Source organism: Rhinolophus sinicus, linkage group LG13 (genome assembly GCF_036562045.2).
Source record: "Rhinolophus sinicus isolate RSC01 linkage group LG13, ASM3656204v1, whole genome shotgun sequence".
NCBI classification, from domain to species: domain Eukaryota; kingdom Metazoa; phylum Chordata; class Mammalia; order Chiroptera; family Rhinolophidae; genus Rhinolophus; species Rhinolophus sinicus.
In genome coordinates, this window is record NC_133762.1 from 36,294,302 (window position 1) to 36,316,033 (window position 21,732).

Below are 21,732 nucleotides of genomic sequence, written 5' to 3' on the forward strand. Positions count from 1 at the left end.
ACTCTTCTACAATATTTAAGGCAGCTCTCCTGTTTTTCTCCAGGTTAAATGTCTTCTGACCTTTCTTCTCTTTCTCTTGTCTCTTAAAACATAATGTTCAAAACTATGAACAGTGTTCCAAGTAGAGTCAATCTATGCTGAGTAGAAAGAAGTTTTAACTTTGCACATTGAAGATATCATATCTCCATTACTGTATCTAAAACCACATACATTTTGGGGGCAACCTCATCATCCTCTTGACTCCCTCTAAACATATACTGTCAACTTAAGCCTGTAAGGCTTTTTCACACATAGGTAGGCATGACTCACCTATTCTGTACCTCTATAAGTGTTTCTTTTAGGCCGAAGTACAGGACCTTAGATTTATTCCTGTTCAAATTCATTCTGCTAGATTCAGCCCGTTGAAACAGCCTGTTGAAGTATTTTTGGTTCATGGTTGGGTCATCCAGCATATTTGTCTTCTTGCCCAGTGTCTTGTCATCTGCAAATTTGATAAGTATGTTTTCTTTTCTCCTTCTTAGCTACTAACAGAGATGTTGGGGCAAGCCAGGCTGGAATCATTCCATTGTACCATGCTATTGCTAGTAGATTGTAATGGGCAGTATTAATTGTGTATGGGGATACAATTGTTGCTTCAGACTGAATATTTCATAATTAAAGCAGGAATTGTCTTTGAGGTGATTAGTCCAGTTGTAGCTACTGAATAACTAATGAGAGATAATAGAAATAAGTATGAGAATGAGATTAGGAACTGGCTTGGAAAGTTGATGACCCTGTTCATATTCTTATATATTTAAATAAGATATATAATATCTTATAATATTGTACTTATACTTATAATATTATAATATCTTACAATATTGTACTTATGAATTAATAAATATAATTCTTATATTCTTACGTAAGGTGTTAAGCAGACAGAGCCCTCTGGATTCCAGATTAAAGGCAGTGTGGTATAGGGGAAGGAGCCCTGAATTTGTCCCTCAGGTGTTTTATTCATTTATTTATTCAGCACATATATATTGAGTGCTTACTATACATAAACTCTGGAAATAACAGTGATAATAAAAAACCAGACTTGTTCTTTACCTTCAGTGGAGCTTACATTCTAATGGGGGAAACAATTTGATAATTTCACAGATGAAATCATAATACTTTCTGTGACTTACATTCTGGACAAGTGCTGTGCAACAGAAATACAATACAAGTCACACATTTAATTTAAAAGTTTCTAGTAGCTCCATTAAAAAAAGCAAAAATAAAAAAATGAAAACTTTAATAATAGGTTTTATTTAACTCAATATATCTGATAATATTTCAACATGTAATCAGTATAAACAGTTTGAGATATTTCTCTTCTTGAACTAAATCTTTGAAATCTTAAACTTATACCACATCTCAATTTGAACTAGCCATATTTAAAGTGCTCAAATAGCTACATGTAGCTAGCAGCTTCCATATTGGACAGCTCAGTACTTTACCCATCTTTACAGACTCGGTGATGTTGGGCAGATTACTTCTGTAGGACTCCTGTTGTCATCAGTAAAATGAAGGGTTCAGACTTCCTTATCTTCTACAACCAGAAGTGGTCCCTTCCATGTGTGAGGGGGCCCTCTGAGGTACCCTAAATAATCTATGTCTTGATCTGGGTGGTGATTACATAGATGTATATAATATATAAAAATTCATCAAGCTGTACACTTAAGACTTATGTACTTTATGGTATCTATACCTCAATAAAAGCTTTTTAAAAATCACTTCCAGTTTTGTGATTCTCTGCTCTGCTGAATTCACTCAGATGAGCTGACCTTCAGTGGGAATGTGTGATGTGAAAAATGCAAACAGCCAGTGACTCTTTATGTCTTCTTCCCACCCAGGATGTGTCTCGTCCGAATGAAGCAGGAAGGCCGGAGTGGGAAATACATGTGTCGCGTCATAGTTCATTTTATGTGGGAGGATGTTGAACAGCGTGGCAGAGTCATGGGGGTAAGTGAGTGCTGTGAGATTCTGGTCCTGGAAACTACAATGAGGGACTGAGTTGAAGTTTTATCTGTTCTAGAATGGCCTTGCTTTTAGATTTCTGTGAAATGCTGCCTAATGCCAAGTGGTAATTCAGCTAGAGTCACCTCTGCCTCTATGGAGACTGACAAGCCACAGACGGCTTTATTTATAGGTTTGCACACACTGGCAAGTGTGAGGATACCCTGTGTATGGAGATGGGCTTATTAAGCCCAAAGCATGGTGATAAGGATGAATTTGGTGACTGGAGGAACTCCAATAATAATCCAGTATAAGGACACTATGCTGTTGACACTGATTCAATATTTGAACCAGTCCTCTAATTTAGGTTGAATGAAAAGACCCTGGCATGGGGCCTGTACTGTTCTCAGGTACTGAATAACAAGCTCCTTGATCACTAACAACCAAGAATACTTTTGGCAAGGTACCTTCTGGAAATGCACGTTAGTATACTTAATCATTAACATGAGAAAGGAGACTATGTAGTATATATATAACAGAATATAATAGGAAGATGAAACAAAAACATTAGAATACAGTTGGTTATATAAATACTGTCTTCCTTTGTGTATTTTGCGTATTTTATGTGTCTCGACCATGTTTTATTAGATTGTAGTTCTTTGTTTTTTCCCATTTTGTGCCTCCTAGCTTGGGAACATCTGAAACAGAACCATCAGACAGGGTCACAAAATGGGTTAATTTGGTTTCTTTCATTACAGAGCAAAGTTCTCTCTGTAGATTGAGAAGTAAACAAAGTTTATAGATTTGTTAAAAAGTCATACATGTTCATAGAATAAAAATTGAATAGTAAAAAGCGCTTAATGGAAAAAACAAGTGTCCTTCCCCTAGTCCAGCTTCCCAGAAGTAACCATTGTTAAGAGTTGATGTATCTTTCTAGTTTTCTATACAAATACAAATTATAACTGTAATTCTTTTAACATAACACAAGTGGGCTTATACTATACACACTGTTTTACATCTTGGCTTTTTAAACTCAGTGTATATTAGATATGTTTTTGCTTTAGAGTTGTTTTTAAAATTCAACTAAGACTGAAATCCCTTTACATCCCAGTCTTGGCCAGTTACCTCCTTTCAAGAAGTTATCACTGTTTCTACTTTGCTATTTGTCTTTTAAGACTTTTTCCTGTTATCCATAGAAAATTTGTAGTATTGGTTTTGGATGTATATATTTTATTATATGTGATATCATCCTCTGTGGACTTATATGCAACTTCCATTTTTTCACTCAATAATATGTCTTGGAGATCTTTCCATGCTGCATGGGAGTTAAGTGGAAGATCTTCACCCAGGTTTTACTTTCATTTATTGTAATTATTTTCACATATCCCTATGTTATTGTCTACTGGTATCATGTGCTTACTATGTGTGTAAAATTATAGTCTTTGAGACTAAGTTATGGAAAGGATGGTTGCCTACTGAGAGTGGGTTGAGGATATTTTCAAATTCTCTTGTCTTTAGAGGAGCTGCATAGGAAGCACAGTGGACACGGGAATACTTCACTGGCATTTATATGCCTTTCTCTGGGACAGTAGCCCATTGGCATATCAGTTCAGTCTAAGAAGGTGATAGCATATGTCACAGTTTTAGCTGCTGTCGTCATCGTCATCATCATCATCTATTTTGGAGTCACTGTTCAACTGTCTTTGTAATTGTGCTCTTTGGTTTCTTTTCTTTCTTCCTGCCATGCCTTTCTGCTGTCTTAGCTGCCTAGAGTGGGATCAGCCGCCTTAGGCTCCTCATCCAGCTGAGTGTTCCAGTTACCCTCAAGTACTTACTACCCAACTCTGGCAGCACACAGTGGACATAGGGTGGTGCTGGCAGACTCAGATCTTCCCATTAATGATGACCCATGATACCCCTGGCCAGCTAAAGCCTTGGCCGACTGCCATGCAGTTCCACAGTAGCCCTTCTATTAGTTAGCCTTTTTTCTTATCACTGTTGACTAAACTGTGCTGGAAGTTGGACTACTAGAGCCATGTGGGCCACCTGTCCCCAACCTGAATAGCTTAATGAGCCATAGGTGACTTCTGGGTCACAGGAAAACCTTTTAGTTGCCCCTCCTCCATGAATTTCCTTTTGGATTTCCATGTATAGCTCTAGCACAATATTCAACACTTTGAGCCTTCTCCTGTGCTACTTTTTAATGTCTGTTATGCTTTATAAAGGCAGGAGACCTCTCTTATCTCCAGTTTTTTTGCTTGCACAGTAAACATTGGGTGAAGAAATTGAACTTTAGCCTCTGAAATTCTGTTTTAAAGCCCACCTATCTTTCAGATAAATCATACTTGATTTATTAGTTTCTGGCCCAGGTGTACATCCGTGCCGTCCTGCAAGCATTAGTCTTTCCTTTTTTTTATCCTTTCATTTTACTCAGCCATTTTAAAAAAAATCTGTATTGTTCTAGGCATGATGCTGCCCTGTAGAGAAGCGTGTTAGATCAGTGTTTCTCAAACTTTAATGTGCCTACAGTTCACCTGGGGACCTTGTTAAAATACAAATTCTGATTCAGTAGGTTTGAGGTGGGACCAGAGAGTCACATTTCTATAAAGCTTCAGTGATGCCAATGCCACTGGTAGGGCAGGTAGGGAAGGGGCAACTCCACTTTGAAGAGCAGGGTTTCAGATGATCCATGATGCTCCCCAAGTAGACTCTTCAACGCACCTTCATGAAGGGAAATGCCCAGCTCCAGTTTAGTTACAAAGACGATAAATAAAAGATGATGATTTAAAAATAAGAGATTTGGAAGGGTTGAGGAATTACTGTTATTGCTTTTCTATTATAATTGATTTGATCCCCCCTTTTCAGTCTCATGATATCAGCAGACACCCTTTATAAAGGCAAGAAAATTATATATTCAACACTTCTAAGTTGTGAGTGTGATTGTGTGTGTATGTAGAGGGGATTTCAGTCTTCTCTGTGTACAACCTAAAGAAATGGGAAAGTTAGGGTCATGTGGCTGGAGAGTTAGGGAGTAGTAGGCAGTCGGGAGCCAGTCTGGCCTGTTTCTGACTCTCGCTAGCAAGTCTTTCTTCCTCTGTAATTCTGTGTTTTCATTAAAAAAAAAAAAAAAAAGTGTGTGGGGAGGAATGGAGGTGGGCTACATGATTTCCAAGTTTCTTTTCAGCTTGGACAACCTGTGATTTGAAGGTGGTAATTTGCAAATCTATCTGTGTTATTTGGCATGCCAGGTGTACATCTTTAAGAAAACTCATACAAGGATTTATAAGACTGATCAATGTAGTAGTGATTTTTCTTGTGCCAAAGAATTCTTAGAGGCCATTACTTTACTTGAGTGGATTTGTGTGGGTAACATTGAGAACTAATAGAGCCACTTATGAATTAATGACAAATCAGAAATTTGAATCAAGCACTTTGAAATTAGAATTCCAGTCTTTCGTTTGGTGGGAATTTTTCATTTTACAAAAATTTGCTTTTTGCCAGCATTTTAGGAGCCCAACTATTGTGAAAAACAAGGCAGACTCATATATCTTCAGTGAAGCTGGTATAAAGCAAGTGTTAAATTTGAGGTTACAAAAATCACATCAATAATTTAGAGTGTTCTGACTTTTTAAAAAAACATTATTTAGGATTTAAACATATAAATTAGCTGTGGAAATAAAGTTCATTATATCACCTCATCTGGTCTTGTTTTATTTCATTAACTGGTTCTTAAAAACCTTTGTGAGCTGAGTTGCAGCTGAAGAGGTTGGAGACCATTTTTCCTTGGGCCCTTGCCTCACTCCTGAGTGTTGGTAAGAGTAGAGAACTAAGACTTGACACAGCTGTAAAAACAGACAGCGCCTTTGGCCTGAGCTCTTTCTCCTGGTGCAGGCAGATTTCAGATGTAAATTTCACTTTCTGCCTCCCCTACTAATGAAGTAAGTTTCTTTTGCTGGGTTTGCAGCCAGGTGTGTCCAGTCTTGTGGCTAACCGGGGCGCTTTACTTAATTTTTCCATTTGTGACATTTCAACCAAACTTAAAAAACAAACATAAAAATTAGCTCAAGGCAGTGGCTCAAAGTGTTAATGGTAACCTTAGGCTGGCTAAACGACTTCCTCTCAGTTCTGCCCTGCCAGACATCTCCACCTTGTGGCTTACAATGAGCAGGTTTAAGCTTTCCAAGCCCTGGAGACTAGGTGGGAAGAAGGGGTGGGGGTGGGCTAGTTAAGGCACTGCACGAGTTTATCCTTATCAGTGGGCCCTGGCATGCTGGGTGCCTTCACAGGACTTCAGATGACTTTTTGCTAGCACCATTCCAGAATAAGGATGACCCTCCTGTTACTTGATGGTCTACTGCTCTCCCTAGCAGAACTGCCTGACGGGCTGGTGCAGAGAGGGCCTAGGAAGAGGTGGAGCTGTGGGCTGAACTGGACGCCTTTGTAAAATTCTACTTTGCTTTTCAGTACCAGCATTTTGCTTTGCAAGGTTCTCTCTGATCACACTCCAGCCTCCCTTTCCAATCTAATTTCCCTTAGCTCTTCTTGAACCGTGAATATGTAAAACCTTCTAGCACATGTGCCTGGCACATAGTAAGCACTCAGTGAACATCACATTCCATCCTTGCTTCACATACTCTTCGCTCCAGCCAAGCCGAATGCCTTGCTCTTCCTGTCTTGCCGCTTTCCTCCCGTGGTACATAAACCTGGATTGGCCTAACATCCCAATCCCAACTCCTTCACATCTCTCCACCCCAAACGGGAAGCCAATCCCAGTTTCCTCTCGTTGGAAGTATCGTAATAATTTATATGTACCCTTCTGGCTCTCACTGTATTTGTGTCGTTGTCGTTCATGTATGTTGACTACCTTCCAGGGGAAGTGGGTTGGGGTGGGGGACAGGATCACATGTACCCCTCTTTGTAGTCTGCTAAGTGCCTGTCTTTGCCCCTTGGCTGAATGTGTGCCCAATAAACAGCTGATGAAAGAAGAACGTTTTGGAAGCCGACCATGAGTATTGGAAAAAGTGGGGTGGGGAGGTATCCTTTTTTTATTTGGAGGACATGTGTTTGCTGTGTTAGTCTTAAATATTGGAAGAAAAACAAATTGTTTCCTCTACCCTCAATTTTTATTTTTATTTTTCCATCCTTTCCCCTCTTCTAATGGAATTATTTGGTTAAAAAAATCAATTTATACATACAGTATTTTATGTTTCTAAACTAACAAAGGCTTTAAATCTATAAGGGGTGGTAAAAATAACAATTGCATATGTTTTAGTTTTTCTGGAAATTTCCTTCCAGGCTTCTGTAATTCCACTCAGATCTCCCCCCACCTCCAGATCTTCAAACTCCCCTGTTTTACCATGAGGTAAAAATTTTGCTATACTTTGTATCTCTAGATCACAATTAAAGTAACCGCCAAAGGTATGTTTTTAAAAGATAAGAATCAATTTAATGGTATAGTTTTTGTGGTCAATAGTATGAATGGTGGAGTGTAAATACAAAGACATCCCTTGGGCTCAAGGCCTTTAAAATCAGAATATATGTTTGTCTTCAGATATCAGTCGTTCTTTTGAAAGTTTTTAAAATGTCTTAAGCTGTTGGAGTGGATACTTGTTCGTTAGGGGAGAGAAGGCTAAATTCTTAGGATGCAGAGCAATTCCATTTTGGAATTGGCTAATGAATTTAAATAGGGTCCAAATGAAGATGTATGTCTCTATTCCTTTCTCTACACAAGTTTTATACCCTCAGGCCTTACGAGGTAGCAAGGGTGCGTGGAGTATGTGCTTTAGGTGGTTTTCCAACTGATTCTATGCCTGGGTACGTGCACCCAGAATGCCAGTCTGATGGCTCTGGTTGCCTGTCCTGAGTGCCATACTGGATCACTATTTCAGGGCGTGTCCCTGAAAGAGAAGTTATAAACCTTTCTGTATTTGAAATTTAATAAAGCATGAATCTCCTATCTGTACACATGATCATTTATTTATCTCTCTTATGGTCATTTTTACCTTCAGTTAATTTATCTCATGGCATTTCTGTAGGAGAAAGACAGTGACCTAATTCCACTTTCAAGGCCTTGGCTGCCTCAGTGCCCTGTCCTGCCTTTCTATGATCCGTTGCAGTACTTACTCCTCATGCTAAGTAATCCCGATTCAGCTCATCATTTCAGAACCGTTCAGCCCTCCAACCCATCACCTCTCTTGCCTCCAGTCTCTCTGGGTGCCCTATTCCATTTGATTGTCTTTTGTACCATAGTTACAATACTGCATAGAGCTGTGTGCATTAGGCACAGCCAAAACCCTTTCCCACACCTCCCTGAGGGGTCGCTAATACTTCTAAATAAGTCTCGCTCAGCAGACAAGGGATAAATAGCTCCATGAACCTGTTCTCCTGTTCTTCCTGTGTTTCCTGTCTCACTTCTGATGTCATCGCCCTGCATCCAGCCCCCCAAGACAGAATTCTTCAAGTCATCTTCAACCCCTGCCATGCTCTGCGTCTAGTCGGCCTGTCCAATTTCTGCCCAAAATATATCTGGATTTTCTCTCTCCTCTGTTCCACTGCTTCATGTCGATCCTTATCATCTCTCCTTTGTCACACGTGGCCTCTCCACTAGCTCCTGGACTTCCCCACTCTTGAACCCTCCCACCGTATAACTGGCAGAAGTTTTCTTCCTAAATCCCACATCTGAGTATGTCCCTCCTCGGTCCAGAAATCTCTGAGGGCCCTCATCTCATATAGGAAAAATTCAAACTTCTTAGCAATGGCATACAGTACCCTTTGTAGTACCATGTAGGAGAATGTGCTTGTTCTTAGCAGGTACATGCTGAAGTATTTAGGGGTGAAATGTTATCTGCAACTATCTTCAAATGGTTTAGCAAAAGAAAAAAAGGTGTGCGTGTGTATGTATGCAGTAGACTCTTGAACAATGCACGGCCTAGGGGCACTGACCCCACCCCCCATGCAAAGTGAAAAAAATCCACAGAGAAGTTTTGACTCCCTCAAGACTTAACTACGTTGACCGGAAGCTGATAACATAAATAGTTGATTAGCACATACTTTGTATATTGTATGTATTTATACTGTACTCTTATAATAAAGTAAGCTAAAGAAAATGTTATTAAGAAAATCAGAAGGAAGAGAAAATACATTTACAGTATTTATTGAAACAAATCCGCATATAAGTAGACCTGCAGAGTTCAAACCCATGTTTTTTAAGGGTGAATTGTAGATAGAGCTAAACAAATGCCACAAAATATTAATTATGAATCTAAAGAGCATGCATGTTTATAAGTTTGCAATTCTTAAAAGTAAAAACGGGGGGTAAAGAATTTTCACATTCTGGCTCCAGCCTGCCTTTGTGTCTAATTTCCAACACACTCCCCCCACACGTGGGTTTTTGATGCACAAGTACCTGCACACATCCCATCAAACACATGCTCCACTCATCCAGATGTTAGCCGGTGCCACATTCTGTCATGCTTTTTTATGCTTCTGGTCTTTTGTTTATGCCACTGCCTCTGTCTGAAGTGGTCGTAACCCCTGTCTTCTCTGCTCATGATGCTACACGACACAGCTGGATAGTACGTCCTCCAAGTAGCTTTTCCCAGCATCTCCAACAATGTTAGGGTATTTGGCTACTCCCTGCTTTGTATTCCTGCAGCACTTTGCATGAACTGAGATAGAAAGCACTAGACTGTAATTATGGGTTTGTGTAGGTCACGACCATTGGGTGGGATAAGAATCTTAGGATCCCCGAGGTCTTTGAAACAGAGTGCCTTTTGATATTTGCTGGGTGAATATAGGTACTTGCTTCTGCTGTTAGCACTATCTTCCACATACTGACTTAATGAGTGATCTTATGTCACACCTGCATTCAATTTTGCTTACTGCCCCCCGCCCCAAGTTCATTTTTCTCTTCCTCCCCTGCCTCATGGGTTCCCTGGCTCTCTATCGTCATTTATACTTCTAATTTACTTTATAGACTAGGTGAAGCTTAGAATGTTAGACTGTCTCAGAGATTCTCTCATTAAATGGTTCTCAGTCTGAAGGGGCTCAGTTGTATATAATTTGAAAAATCTCCCCAGAAGATTTCTTAGGCTCATCTCAGGTTAAGGACCATAGATCTGTTCCCTCCCTCTCATTTCTGTAGTGAGGCACGGGAGCCCCAGAGAAGTTAATTGGTTTGCCTGAGGTCATGCAGCTAGAAAACAGCAGAATAAAGACCCAAACGAGGGTATGCTGATTCCCAGTCCAGTGTCCATTTTATATCTTCCCCAAATCAACCCCATGGCAGCTTCCTTCTCCCCTGTCGTATTACTGAAGGTTTCCAAAGACCAAGAGGACAGCTTTTCTTGAATCCAGAGGCATTCCATTTCTTCAGTGCAGTCCCAAACCTGAGGCACTTTTTATTCAAAATTTCTAATCCAATACGGCAGAGGTTTCCTTCTCTACGGGACTAATAGAGATTAAGGGGGGGCCGGGGGGAGACAGATGAGAATGCTAACAATGTTCTGAATTTGTTTCTTTTTCCAGCATTTAGAGTCTGAATGTCTCCACATCGTCTGAATTTGCCTTAGTTGATTTTACAATTATTTTTCAGAGACTCCTTGCTTATGTTTTTTTAAGAGTAGAGGAACACCGAGACTGAATACTGGTGCTCGGAGAGGCTGGGCTGGGAGACTAACAAAGGCAGTATTATACTGTGCACGGCAAAGCCAATAAATGAATTCAGGAGACACCTAGATGTGTTTCTAGAGGAGAGTGTGAGGGGGAGGGGTCTGGTAAAAAAGGCAGAAAGGTGGGATTAAGATAAATTAAAATGGGGCCAGCATGTTGGATAATGGGACAGCCTCTTCCTGTTCCCACCATTGCATAAGATTTTTCATTCTGCTTAGTTCAAAAGTTAAAACTGGTCTTTACCGTGTACCTCATAGTCATGCTACCCCCTCCCCCCCACTCTCTACCCAGGAAAGGAACTTAGTGTTAAGGCTATTATTCAGCCTGATACAGCAGTGTTTCTTATTTGAGTGCTACATCTGTCAGATGTGCCTGGAGAATCTGTTAAACTGGAAAGGAACTGTGAAATAATCGAGTCCAGAGATTCTCAAAAAAGTGTGGTCCCCAGACCAGCAGCATCACGTAGCAACTTGTTAAAAATGCATGTTTAGTGCCTCACCTTGGATCTGCTGATCAGAAACTCTGGAAGCGGGACCCAGCAATCTGTTTTCACAAACCCCCCACTTTGAGACCCATTGCTCTTGTCTGAGCTTCATTTTTAACTGATGGAGAAACTGGCCCTGGGAGAGCTGAGTAAGTGTAAGTTAGAAACCAACTGAAGAGCAACAATTCAGGTCTCCTGATCACTGGCCCTCCCTGCTAAGAAGAGCAGGGTCTGGGCATGGGCTAGTGACATGAGGATTTCAGCATAATACAGAGAAACTCAACAATACAGAGCTCACCTATGGTAATGGCTAACATTTATTGAGCACTTTCTCTTTGCGGTGTACTTTTCAAGCATCTTACAACAATCTTACCTGTGAGATAGATAGGATTTCTATCCTCATTTTACAGATGAAGAAACTAAGGCTCAGAGAGGTTAGTGTATTAGTTGTCTGTAGCTGCTGTCACAACTTACCACAATCATGGAGGCTTAAAACAACAGAAATTTATTCTCTCATAGCTTTGGAGGCCAGAAATCAGTTTGGGCCGAAATCAAGGTGTTAGCAGGGCTGTGCTCTTTCGGGAGGCCCTAGGGGTGAATCTTTTCCTTGCTCCTTCCAGTTTCTGGTGGCTTCTGGCATTCCTTGGCTTGCAGCCACATCACTCCAGACTCTGCCGCTGTGATCATGTTGCCTTCTCTTCTGTCTGGGTCTAAGAGCCCTCTGCCTCCCTATTTTAAGGTTACATGTCATCACATTAAGGGCACACCTGGATAATCCCGGACACTCTCCCCATCTGAAGAGCTTTAGTCTAATCACAGCTGCAAAGTTCTTTTCTGCCATATAAAGTAATATCCATAGGTTCCAGGAATACGATGTAGCTATCTTTCGGAGACCACTATGTAGCCTACCAGTCAGGTAACTTCATCAGGCTCGCACAGTAAATACAGCAGCCTGGATTGGAACCCAAACCTGCCAGACTCTAGAGCTCATGCTCTTAATCACTACTCTGTATTGCCTGCCAAGGTGGTTACTAAAAATGGTGGCTCTAGCATTAGCACGAAGATTTTAAACTAAAGTGTTTCCTTCTTCCTCTAACTTGCATAACATTATTTGTCGCATAACGCTGAGTCTAAGAGTTCTTCAGTATCTCTGTATGTTGGTCTTGACTCTTTCCATTACATTGTTAGCTCCTAGAGGGCAGAAATTGTACCATTTTTTTATTCCGTTTTAAAAAATGGAGACGTAGTTCATAAACCATAAAATCCACTATTTTAAATGTGCTTTTTTATAAATTCACGATGTTGTGCAACCATCACCACTATCTAATTCCAAAACATTTTCATCACCTCAAAAAGAAACTTCATGCCCATTAGCAATCAATCCCCACTCCTCCCCCTCCAGCCCTTGGCACTCCCTACGCTACTTTCTGTCTCTATGGATTTACCTATTGTGGGCATTTCATATAAATGGAATCATATCATATGTGGCCTTTTATGTCTGGTTCCTTTCACTGAGCATAATGTTTTCAAGGTTCACATTGTAACATGTGTCAGTATTTCATTATTTTTATAGATAGTCTATTGTATGGATTATACCACATTTTATTATCCATTCATGGGTTGATAGACATTTAGCTTATTTTCATTTTTTGGCTTTTATGAATAATGCTGCTGTCAACATTCATGTACAAGTTTTTGTCTGAACATATGTTTTCATTCTCTTGGGTATATACCTAGGCGTGGAATTGCTTGGTCATATGGTGACTCTGTGTTTAGCTTTTTGAGCAACTCAGATATCGTATCTTATATCAAGTTATTTGAATTCCTAGCGTGATATCTATTGTTCATTTGTTTATAATGAAATAACATTCTCACAATATGTAGTCTTAATCATATGTCTCATGTTGCTGCCAAATAAATATTTACACCTACAGTTTTCAACAGTAGAGAGAAGGGATGGGATGGTACAATGGAAGGAGTTCTGGCCAGCCTGGCTGCTCTCTGGGTGAGCTTGAGTAAGTCAAATCACCTCACCTCTCTGGGGAGGAGAGCTAGATGATTTCTAAATTCTCTTCCAGACTTAACATTCTGCAACTCTGTGAAAGTCTGAAAAGCTAGCCTTGTGTTAAATCCCAGAGCTTGTGTTCTGTTTTTTTAGCAGTTCATCATTCTCTGTCTGATTTCTGTTCCCAGACACAAACAAGGTTTTACCCATCTATCCATCCATTTTATTGTGGCCTGCTAGCTTCTAGGTATTCTGCTAGGCACTGGAGATACAAACGTGATGAAGATATTGTCCCTGACCCCCGAGTCTAGTAGGAAAAGACAAACATAAACAGGTGGTTACAATATTAAGAAATTATGATATTTGAAAATTGCTAAAAGGCCCAGAGGAGCAAAGCTTGGGGTAGATGGCATTTGGGTTGTATCTTTTCAGATAAGTGTTTGCTATGCAAGAAGAGCATCCCTAGCAGAGGAACAGTGTGGATAAAGGCCGACAGGTGAGAGGACAAAGCCATGTTTGCCTTCGTTTGGTGACTTTTCCCGCACTGGTGAAAGAAGACTATCCAGACTAGCTCCATTTTGAGATCCTTCTGTGTCCAATATTCACATTTCCTCAAAGGTCTGCAAAGTAACATATTTTGTCTAAGTCCTGCCCAGCCGTAGCTCTTCCCTGTTTCTTAAGGGGCCTTCAGACTCGGTTTCTGAGTAGGGAGATTTACGAATGACTGAGGAGTCTTGGTCAAGATTTGGGTTTTCTCCATCGCGCCCACTTAGTCTGGGCTCTCGCAAATGCCCTCTCGTCCCCCTAAGGGTTTTAGTTACATAAAAATATTAGGAATGTAAAATTTTACAATATGATCAGCACAGCACAAACTAAATTTCTAACCTTTGACTAGAAACATATATGGAAGGCTTTGTGTTTTAAACTGCCCCCTTCCCAGCCTCCCAGCCTTCAGGAGAGGTCATTGTACAGCTCTTTCCATGGTCACTGTTCTCTTCCCTTTTACTGGAGGGCAAAACTAGGGCAGAGAAATAATTTTTATTCACTTCTGAAAGGTTACAGTAATAAAGAAACTCTTGTTAACATCAGAGAACGTTGCAGCCAAGAGTTTTCACAGTCTGGCATTGTTTATTTTACATGTAATTTGGAACCTTCTGCACTCTTAAAATATTGGCACAAAAATGTTTTAACTGTTGAAGTACTTCATCGCACAGCAGTAGTGTGGGTCAGGGGCAGCAGGGCTCTGGAGAGCCGTTTGCCCTGTTCCTGTTGGAGAGAAAAATAGTAAAAGCGTGCGTGCGTGCGTCTGTGTGTGCACGTGCACATTCGCTCGTGTGTGTGTGTGTGTGTGTGTGTGTTGTGTATGAGCCTCTCTGCGTGTAGAATGAAGAACTTTCTCTGTCCTGATGAACTTCTGTGCTTCCCTTTATTTAACAGTGAGAAGGGTCTAACAGTCCTGCTTCCCTGTTGCCCGAAAGGACAGAGCTTCTCGTATTTAGAGCTTTTGATCTAGTTATTCATTAGCCCCTTTCTCTCTCACACACATTTTATTACTTAACTCTTTTACTTTTGTTTTGGTTGAGATGCATACTCTGGGCCTACATCTGTGCCAGGCATTTCTCAGAAACCATCTGCTTTAATCCTTACAAGTAGAGATGAGAGTGTCCCCATTTTGCAGCTGAGGAGAAAAGTGAAAGGACTTGGCTGTGGCCACCATAGTAAGACACAAGTCCAGATCTCACTGATTTTAACATTTTTGCTCTTTTGGCCTTACCACATGCCTTTTATAGTAAGCCATTGTGAACCTTTTTTTTTTTGGAAGTAGGTAGAATATAAGTAATGAATGAGCGAACTAATTACTAACCCATCCATTGATCGGAGCAAAGTCACTTGTGTTAAATGAGATAATAGTACACAGAGGTATCTGGCTCCATCAAAGGGTTTTTGTTGGTGGTGTTTTGTTAGGGTGAAATTAAGATTTAAAAACAATTCCAGAAGGATGTCATGAATGAAATTGAAAGAATGCTTGACTGGTGATTGGGCTTCCTTAGTTCCAGTTTCAGCTTTGCTCCCAGAATTTGGAGTATCTTCTTCCCCCATCAGCCTCAGGTCCTGTGGGCTTAAAATAGAGCCTCTGTATTAAACTGGCTCTTGTTAAGACCCAGGGATTCCCCAGGGTGACAGTGCTTGCTGTGACCTGTCTGGTCTACCGACAGTGGCCTGCTGCCCTATAAGCTCTTTTTTTTGTAAGCCTGGTACTTTCTTCCTTGGCTTCCATAATGGAGCCTTGACAAAAGAGACAAAGATTACCCAGCTCTGCAGAGCTGTCACCAAGCAAGGCCCTTCCCCAGGGATCTCTAGCAAGGGGTTCCTTCCCCTGCAGGAGTTCCCCTCCAGCTCTGAGCAAAGAATGCTCTGCTGGCATGCGTACCATGACCTCACCAGACCTTCTGTTAAAGCCATCCAGGTGACCCCACGCCCCCTGGCCCTGACCTGCTTCCAGTGCCCACCAGTGGAACAAAAAGTGCTCAGGACCTTTCAGCCCTTCTGTTCCCTTTTGGAAGACTCTTCCCTTTGGTTTCCTGACTCAGAAGAACAGGCCCTGTGATGGAGAATCTAAATTAGTACATACAGATACAGTTTGGGGCCAGGGAAACAGGACATTCCCCCCAAATTTAGTGAGGGTGCCTGTGTCATGCTGTCCACCTCTAAGATGTGGGCACTTGGTACTAAAACGTCCAAAGGCCAGCACTTAGTTTTCCAAGCAGTTACCTCCCATCACATGGACTTTGGAACCAGGTAGACCTGGGTTCTAATCCCTGCTCTGCCATAGTATGGCCTTGAGACCTTAGGCAAGTCTCTCCACCTTGTCATTGCCTGCATTCCTTCCTCTATCAGATAAGCCACACCCAATGTGTGACTTAGACAATATGAGGCTAGTAAAGACTTAGCGCGTCGCTTGGCACGTTAGGCACTTGATAAAATGGGTGCTGGATATGGACCTGGTATAAGGCACCTGACATTGGCTGCCTTATGTCAAGAAGATTTCTGTACACATCTGTCATGCCCACTGGATTCTGACTTTCTGGAGGGTGGGGCTCATACCTTTCATCTTTGTATCTCCTGTTCACCCTGGCACGGGCTCCGTTGGCCGAATCTGTTAGGATGACGTGGACAGAGCAGGGCAGGCAGGAATGTTTTAGTTTCTCCATCTGAACCTGGGGAAATAGTAACCCCTTATTTTGGAGCCTTTGAGGACAATTTAAAACGATATGTGTGAAGTGTTTGGAGCCCTTTGAAAGGAGGGTACTGGGGAAATTAATGGTGTTTTTGCTGTTCTTGGGAAAGCCCTTTGTGGTTCCCAGCGAATAAATTACTTGGAGTGAGTTTTCTAACACCTCCTACTCTGCTCTGTTCACTGAGGCTTTTTTTTTTTTTTTAATAACTGCTTTAATGCTTCTTTGCTCTGACTTATAAAGACATATATTTTTGGTTTTGGACTTTTGACCCCTTTTTGCTCTCGAGAGAGAAATTTCTATCAGAATAATAAAAGGTGTAAACTGTGTGCGTTGCCCCTTTTCTGGGCCTTGAGCAGTTCAGCTGCTGGGGTTAAGAATCAGCAAGTTTGTGGTGTGTGCCTGGTGGTGGGGGAAGGAGGAGACAATTCCCATTAAGTGCTCAGTGGACTTCTCAGTGTCTCCCACACTGTGACTTGCATCCCTGTCCCGTGCCCTTTTGCTAAGATTCTTCAGATATCAAGTGAACTCCATTGTCTTTGGTGTTTTGGGTATATATTTATGGCCATACTTCGTCTCTTTCAAAGACAATGTTTATTGTCGCCTGTGCTTTAGGTCCCAAGCTGAATCGACTGCCAAAGAGCTTTCCTGTAGAGGGAGGAAAGGAAGGAAGAGTTGAAAAAACACTCAACTAGTCTTGAAGCCAGAAGAGTAGGGACTCTTGTGATGACTTGGTTCTACCATTAACTAGTAGACTCAGATGAAGAACCTAGACCAGGTTATTTCTAAGGGCCCTTCCAGCTTGGGGAAAAAAATAAGAATTTTCCAAGCCAGGGCAGAATTTATAAGAATGAATAGCAATTTGCCAGGCTTCCTGCTTGTTCTCCAAGCCTCTCTTGCCCTGTAGCCCTAAAGAACTGGCCCCATTCCTGATATCCTCAGCTCAAAGGCCCAGGAAAGCCTCACATGGTTTGTGGACAGATGTGGGGTTCAGAACATGCTAGAGTTTTCTGGTCTGAAGCAGTGGGTGGATATGGATATCAGAAAAATCCCACTAGATGGTGACTCCTGGGACTTGTGAAGGAAGTCCAGACTGCCCTAGCTGATCAGAATTGCAAAGCAACATTTATGTTTTGGACCACTTCAGTGGCCAGCAACCTTCTAGAAGCTTGACAGCTGCAGTGATGATTCTAATTCAGCCCTTTCCAGTTGAGGACACTTAGTCCTGGCAAGAAGAATGGCTTGTTCCGTGTCGCATATTAGTAGCAGAGCAGAGACTAAACTCACTGCTGATTCATTCTGTTACTCTTTTCATTACATCATACTGTCACCTTTGCCATTCCCTGGAGCGACCATACACACACACCCTCCATTTTGTCCTTCTAGCTTACAGACCTTTTCTGACCTTTTAAGGTCAGTTCCAGTGACTAGCACAGTGTTTAGTATGTAATAGGTCTTCATCAAATGTTAGTGAATGAATTCAGCCACTATCCTAACCACACTTTCTAGAGTCAGTTCTCTCCTGCTACCTTACCTGACAAACTAATGCTAAATCGTGAATGAATGCTACTAGGATAATAGTTTAATGGTCTCAGATAAAACTTGCATTTGAACGAGTGCTTTCTGTAAATAGTGTGCTCAGAAAAAGGAGTGATTAGATTACAGTGGCTCCTTGAGCAGCTCTTGAGGTGATGATGCAAGATTGATACTGCCCCTCTCTTTCGGCAGCCTTCTGCTCCTTTGTCCTGTGGGGTTAGCCCCTCGCTGGGCACTACCAGAGGGCAGTGGCTCTGCTAAGATCTGGAGGGCTCTGTGAAAAAATTTTGGAACCTAGGGGTCAGACCCAGGATACAGTAGAGCCAGACACTGATTTCAGCTGCTCTGGATGTACTGTGAGTGTTTCTGGATCCACCAGTGAGGCAGCTGTAACATCCCTCGTTCCCTTTGTTTCCCTAAAATGCTGGGCGTATGAGCCTGTGGGATTGGTTGGAACTGAAGGGGCCCAGCTAGAAAGGAGGGACTTCTTTTTTGATGTCAGTTGTCATCTGTTTGGCTGATCCTTTCTGAGTGGCACTGATACTTGCTGTAAGTGTAACATGTCTGGTCCTCAAAGGAGCAGGTGGAGCTACACGGAGCCCTTCTTTATTTCTTTTTAATAAATTTTTAAAACAATTTTTATTGGGGAATATTGGGGAACAGTGTGTTTCTCCAGGGCCCATCAGCTCCAAGTCATTGTCCTTCAATCTAGTTGTGGAGGGTGCAGCTCAGCTCCAAATCCAGTTGCCGTTTTCAATCTTTAGTTGCAGGGGGCGCAGCCCACCATCCCATGCGGGAATCGAACCAGCAACCCTGAGCTCCCATTCTAACCAACCGAGCCATCCGGCCGCCCCTGGAGCCCTTCTTTAAAACAACCACTAACAGGACTTAAGTTGTCTTACTGACACACAGATCCAGTCCTGACCTCTCACCTAAATTCACTGTCAGCTGCTTCACTGGTCCCCCTGCCTCTCGACTCTCATTATCTCAGATCCATCCTGCAAATCATTCAACAGCCCAGTTCATCTTCCTAAACACTTCTTATGTCAAGTACTCGTCACACAGAAACCCGCAATGGCTCCCTGGCGCCTGCTAGATCTGCGCCAGACCCCTTAACCTGTCTTCAAGGCTCTCTGTGATTCACCATCATTTTATTATCTTTTCTGCTTGCAGAACTTTTCTTCTGGCCTCTGCCTTTCCATATTCTGCCGACTCCCTCCTGAAATCTTCCCTGACCACTCCAGATTTACATTTATGTCTTATTCTACCAATACAATTGTAAACTTCTTAAGTCGAGGTACACAGGAAATGCCTCTAGATTTAACAAGTAGTTTTGTTGCATTGCAAGAAGCTCCAAGGGAAGAGTAAAATGAAGTAAAGATAATCCTTCAAAAACTAACATAGCTATTGAGATATCTGTGCTAGATATGTGGGTAAAACATATTCTGAATAAAATTTTCTTGATTAATTTCCCTCAGCTATCCCCTTGACCCTCGCTCACCCAGCATGGCGGTGCAGAGCAGTGCTGTGTACGGAGGCATGGCGCTTTCCGTTCCCCTTCAGTCCCCAGATGCTCTGCGCCATCATGAGGTGTTCACTCAGTGCCTGCTCTGTGCTCGGCACCGCGCTGGGGATACAGATGGGGCCAAAACATAGCCTTGTCCTCCAGGATTTATAGTCAGTCTTCCATCATACATCCTTCGTTCTGTCCCCGATCAGTTTCTCCTACTTTCACATCAATGCTGGGCTGCATTTAGCAGCAGCAGATTCCCAACCTGTGCCCACATCTGTACACCACAGCCGTGGGCAGTTCTCATCTTAAGGATCTTGAATGACAGGATTGGGCGATAGCACTAAATTATCATCTAACAGTCCGTATATGTTATTGTGTCCCATCCTCCCTTTCCTAGAATGTAAGCTCCAGGAGTTCAAGATGTCTCTTGCTTACTGCTGTAGCCTCAGCTCCCAGAACAGTGCTTGGCGCATGGTTAGCCCTGCGTGTACATTTGGTGAATGATGGAGGCATTGTTGAATTTTTTCCCCTCCAGGTCCAGCAGCATTATTAATTTGTATGGCTCTCTTAAGGATTGTTTCACTCATTCAGTCATTTATTTAAGGGACATTTTTGTCCCTCCCCACATGCTAATCCCTAAATGCTATTGGTAGAGAGTATATGAGAGAGAAGTGATCTTACAGGGTTTACAATGTTTATGGCAAGAAGAGAAATGAAGTTGTCTCTTTCTTAGTTTAAGTTCCAAACTAAATAGATAAACAAGTAAGATACGACTTCGCTGGGTTTTGTTTTTTTGTTTTGTTTTTTTCCTGCAGACTTCCTAGAGAAACTGGCCCAGAGCAGGGCTGAGAGTGATGGCAGGATGGTGTAGGAGAGTAGGAGACCCCCAGGTGCGGAAAGGGATGGCAGCTGCCAGGCCTGCTTCTCAGGTGGAGGAGTGGGTTGGGTTTGTAAATTTCTTTCCAGGGCAGTTCACAGTGATTGAGAGCGCTTGGGCACAGAAGCCAGTCATTTTGGGCTTAGATCCACTCCAGTCATGTGACCTTGGGCAAGGTCCTTAATCTCTGTTCCTCAGTTTCCTCTCCGTAAAATAGGGATTGCTCTAGTCCCCACCTCACCTTACAGCATTGTGGGGGTTAAATGAGTTTTCACATGTGAGATTCAAAACAGTGCTTGAGGGTTGGATAGATGTTTGCTGCTAGTCATTTTATCGCTTATTGTTAAGCATTTTTATCTCACATGATAATGGAAAAAGAAAAAGGAAAGGCAATCTTGCATAGTTTTCATGGAAAAACTGAGACTCAGAGACTTGTCTTCCCAGAGTCACAAGGTAGGGAAATGGAGCTCTTGGGCCCAGAATTTACTTAGATTTCATAGTGTTTCTTTGGGCCCAGAATTTACTTAGTTTTCATAGTGTTTCTTAGGTCCAATTGGGACTTGAATACAAATGGCTAGAGAGAACATCTCTTTAACAGATACACCATTTCTTTTTCCTTTAGATAAAATGCTTACCCTTTTAAGAACCTGTTACTTAAAAAAAGAGGACAAAAAGAATTATCCTACAGAGATGGGGCCACTGTCAGCTCGTAAGGCCAGGTGTCCATTGCATTTTCAGGGAGTCTCTGAAAGTCACGCCTTCCCTCACTCTGGGTCCCTCATGACTCAGGCAGGAGTGATCGTATTGCTCCTACCGAGAATCCAGGCTCAGCCGTTCTCAGGATACTTCTCAGGATTCGGTAAAATATCAGCTGACTGGCAATTCTGTGTGAGCCTTCAATAAAGGAGTGTTGGACTAGGAGTCAAGACCTTGTTTCTGTGAACCTCTGGACCATCCATGCGCTGAGTGATAACTGGGAGACTCCCCTGACCTTTCTGAGCCCTTGTTTCCTTATCGCTACATCAGGGAACAGCCTCTTTCTCAGATTACCACAGGGTCAGTATTTTGGAAATCGTTCAGTTCTGAATAGTAAGCGGTAAGGAAACAGTGGCTAAAACAAGCATTCTGTGACCCGTGGAGAAGAGTGGACATGTCCACGTTACTGTTTGGGGCTGTAGACGTTGGTCTGACTTCCTCTGCCCAGCTGGAGTCACCAGTTAACCTGTGTGATCCCTTTCATTAGAGTGGCCCATCTCTTTTGCTCCTCATTACTGCAGAGAGAGAGAGAGAGAGAGAGAGAAGGCAGGGCTATTTGATGAAAGGGCTAGGACTCTCACGATTTTGGATCCTCTAAGAAAATATTGCTGTCCAGGCAGCGTGCTATGTGTCTTGGAATTGCCGAGTGGGAAATGACTCTCGCTGGGGTCAGTG

The 21,732-nt window shown here is 42.1% G+C and overlaps 1 protein-coding gene across 1 annotated transcript in view; it reads left to right on the forward strand.

The window, feature by feature from the left end:
• UQCC1 (ubiquinol-cytochrome c reductase complex assembly factor 1) overlaps nt 1-21,732 on the forward strand; it is a 90,186-nt gene that overhangs the window by 44,040 nt on the left and 24,414 nt on the right. Inside the window, exon 7 of the mRNA XM_019733379.2 lies at nt 1,878-1,986. Coding sequence (XP_019588938.2) covers nt 1,878-1,986 — 109 coding nt within the window. The remainder of the gene's footprint in view (nt 1-1,877; nt 1,987-21,732) is intronic.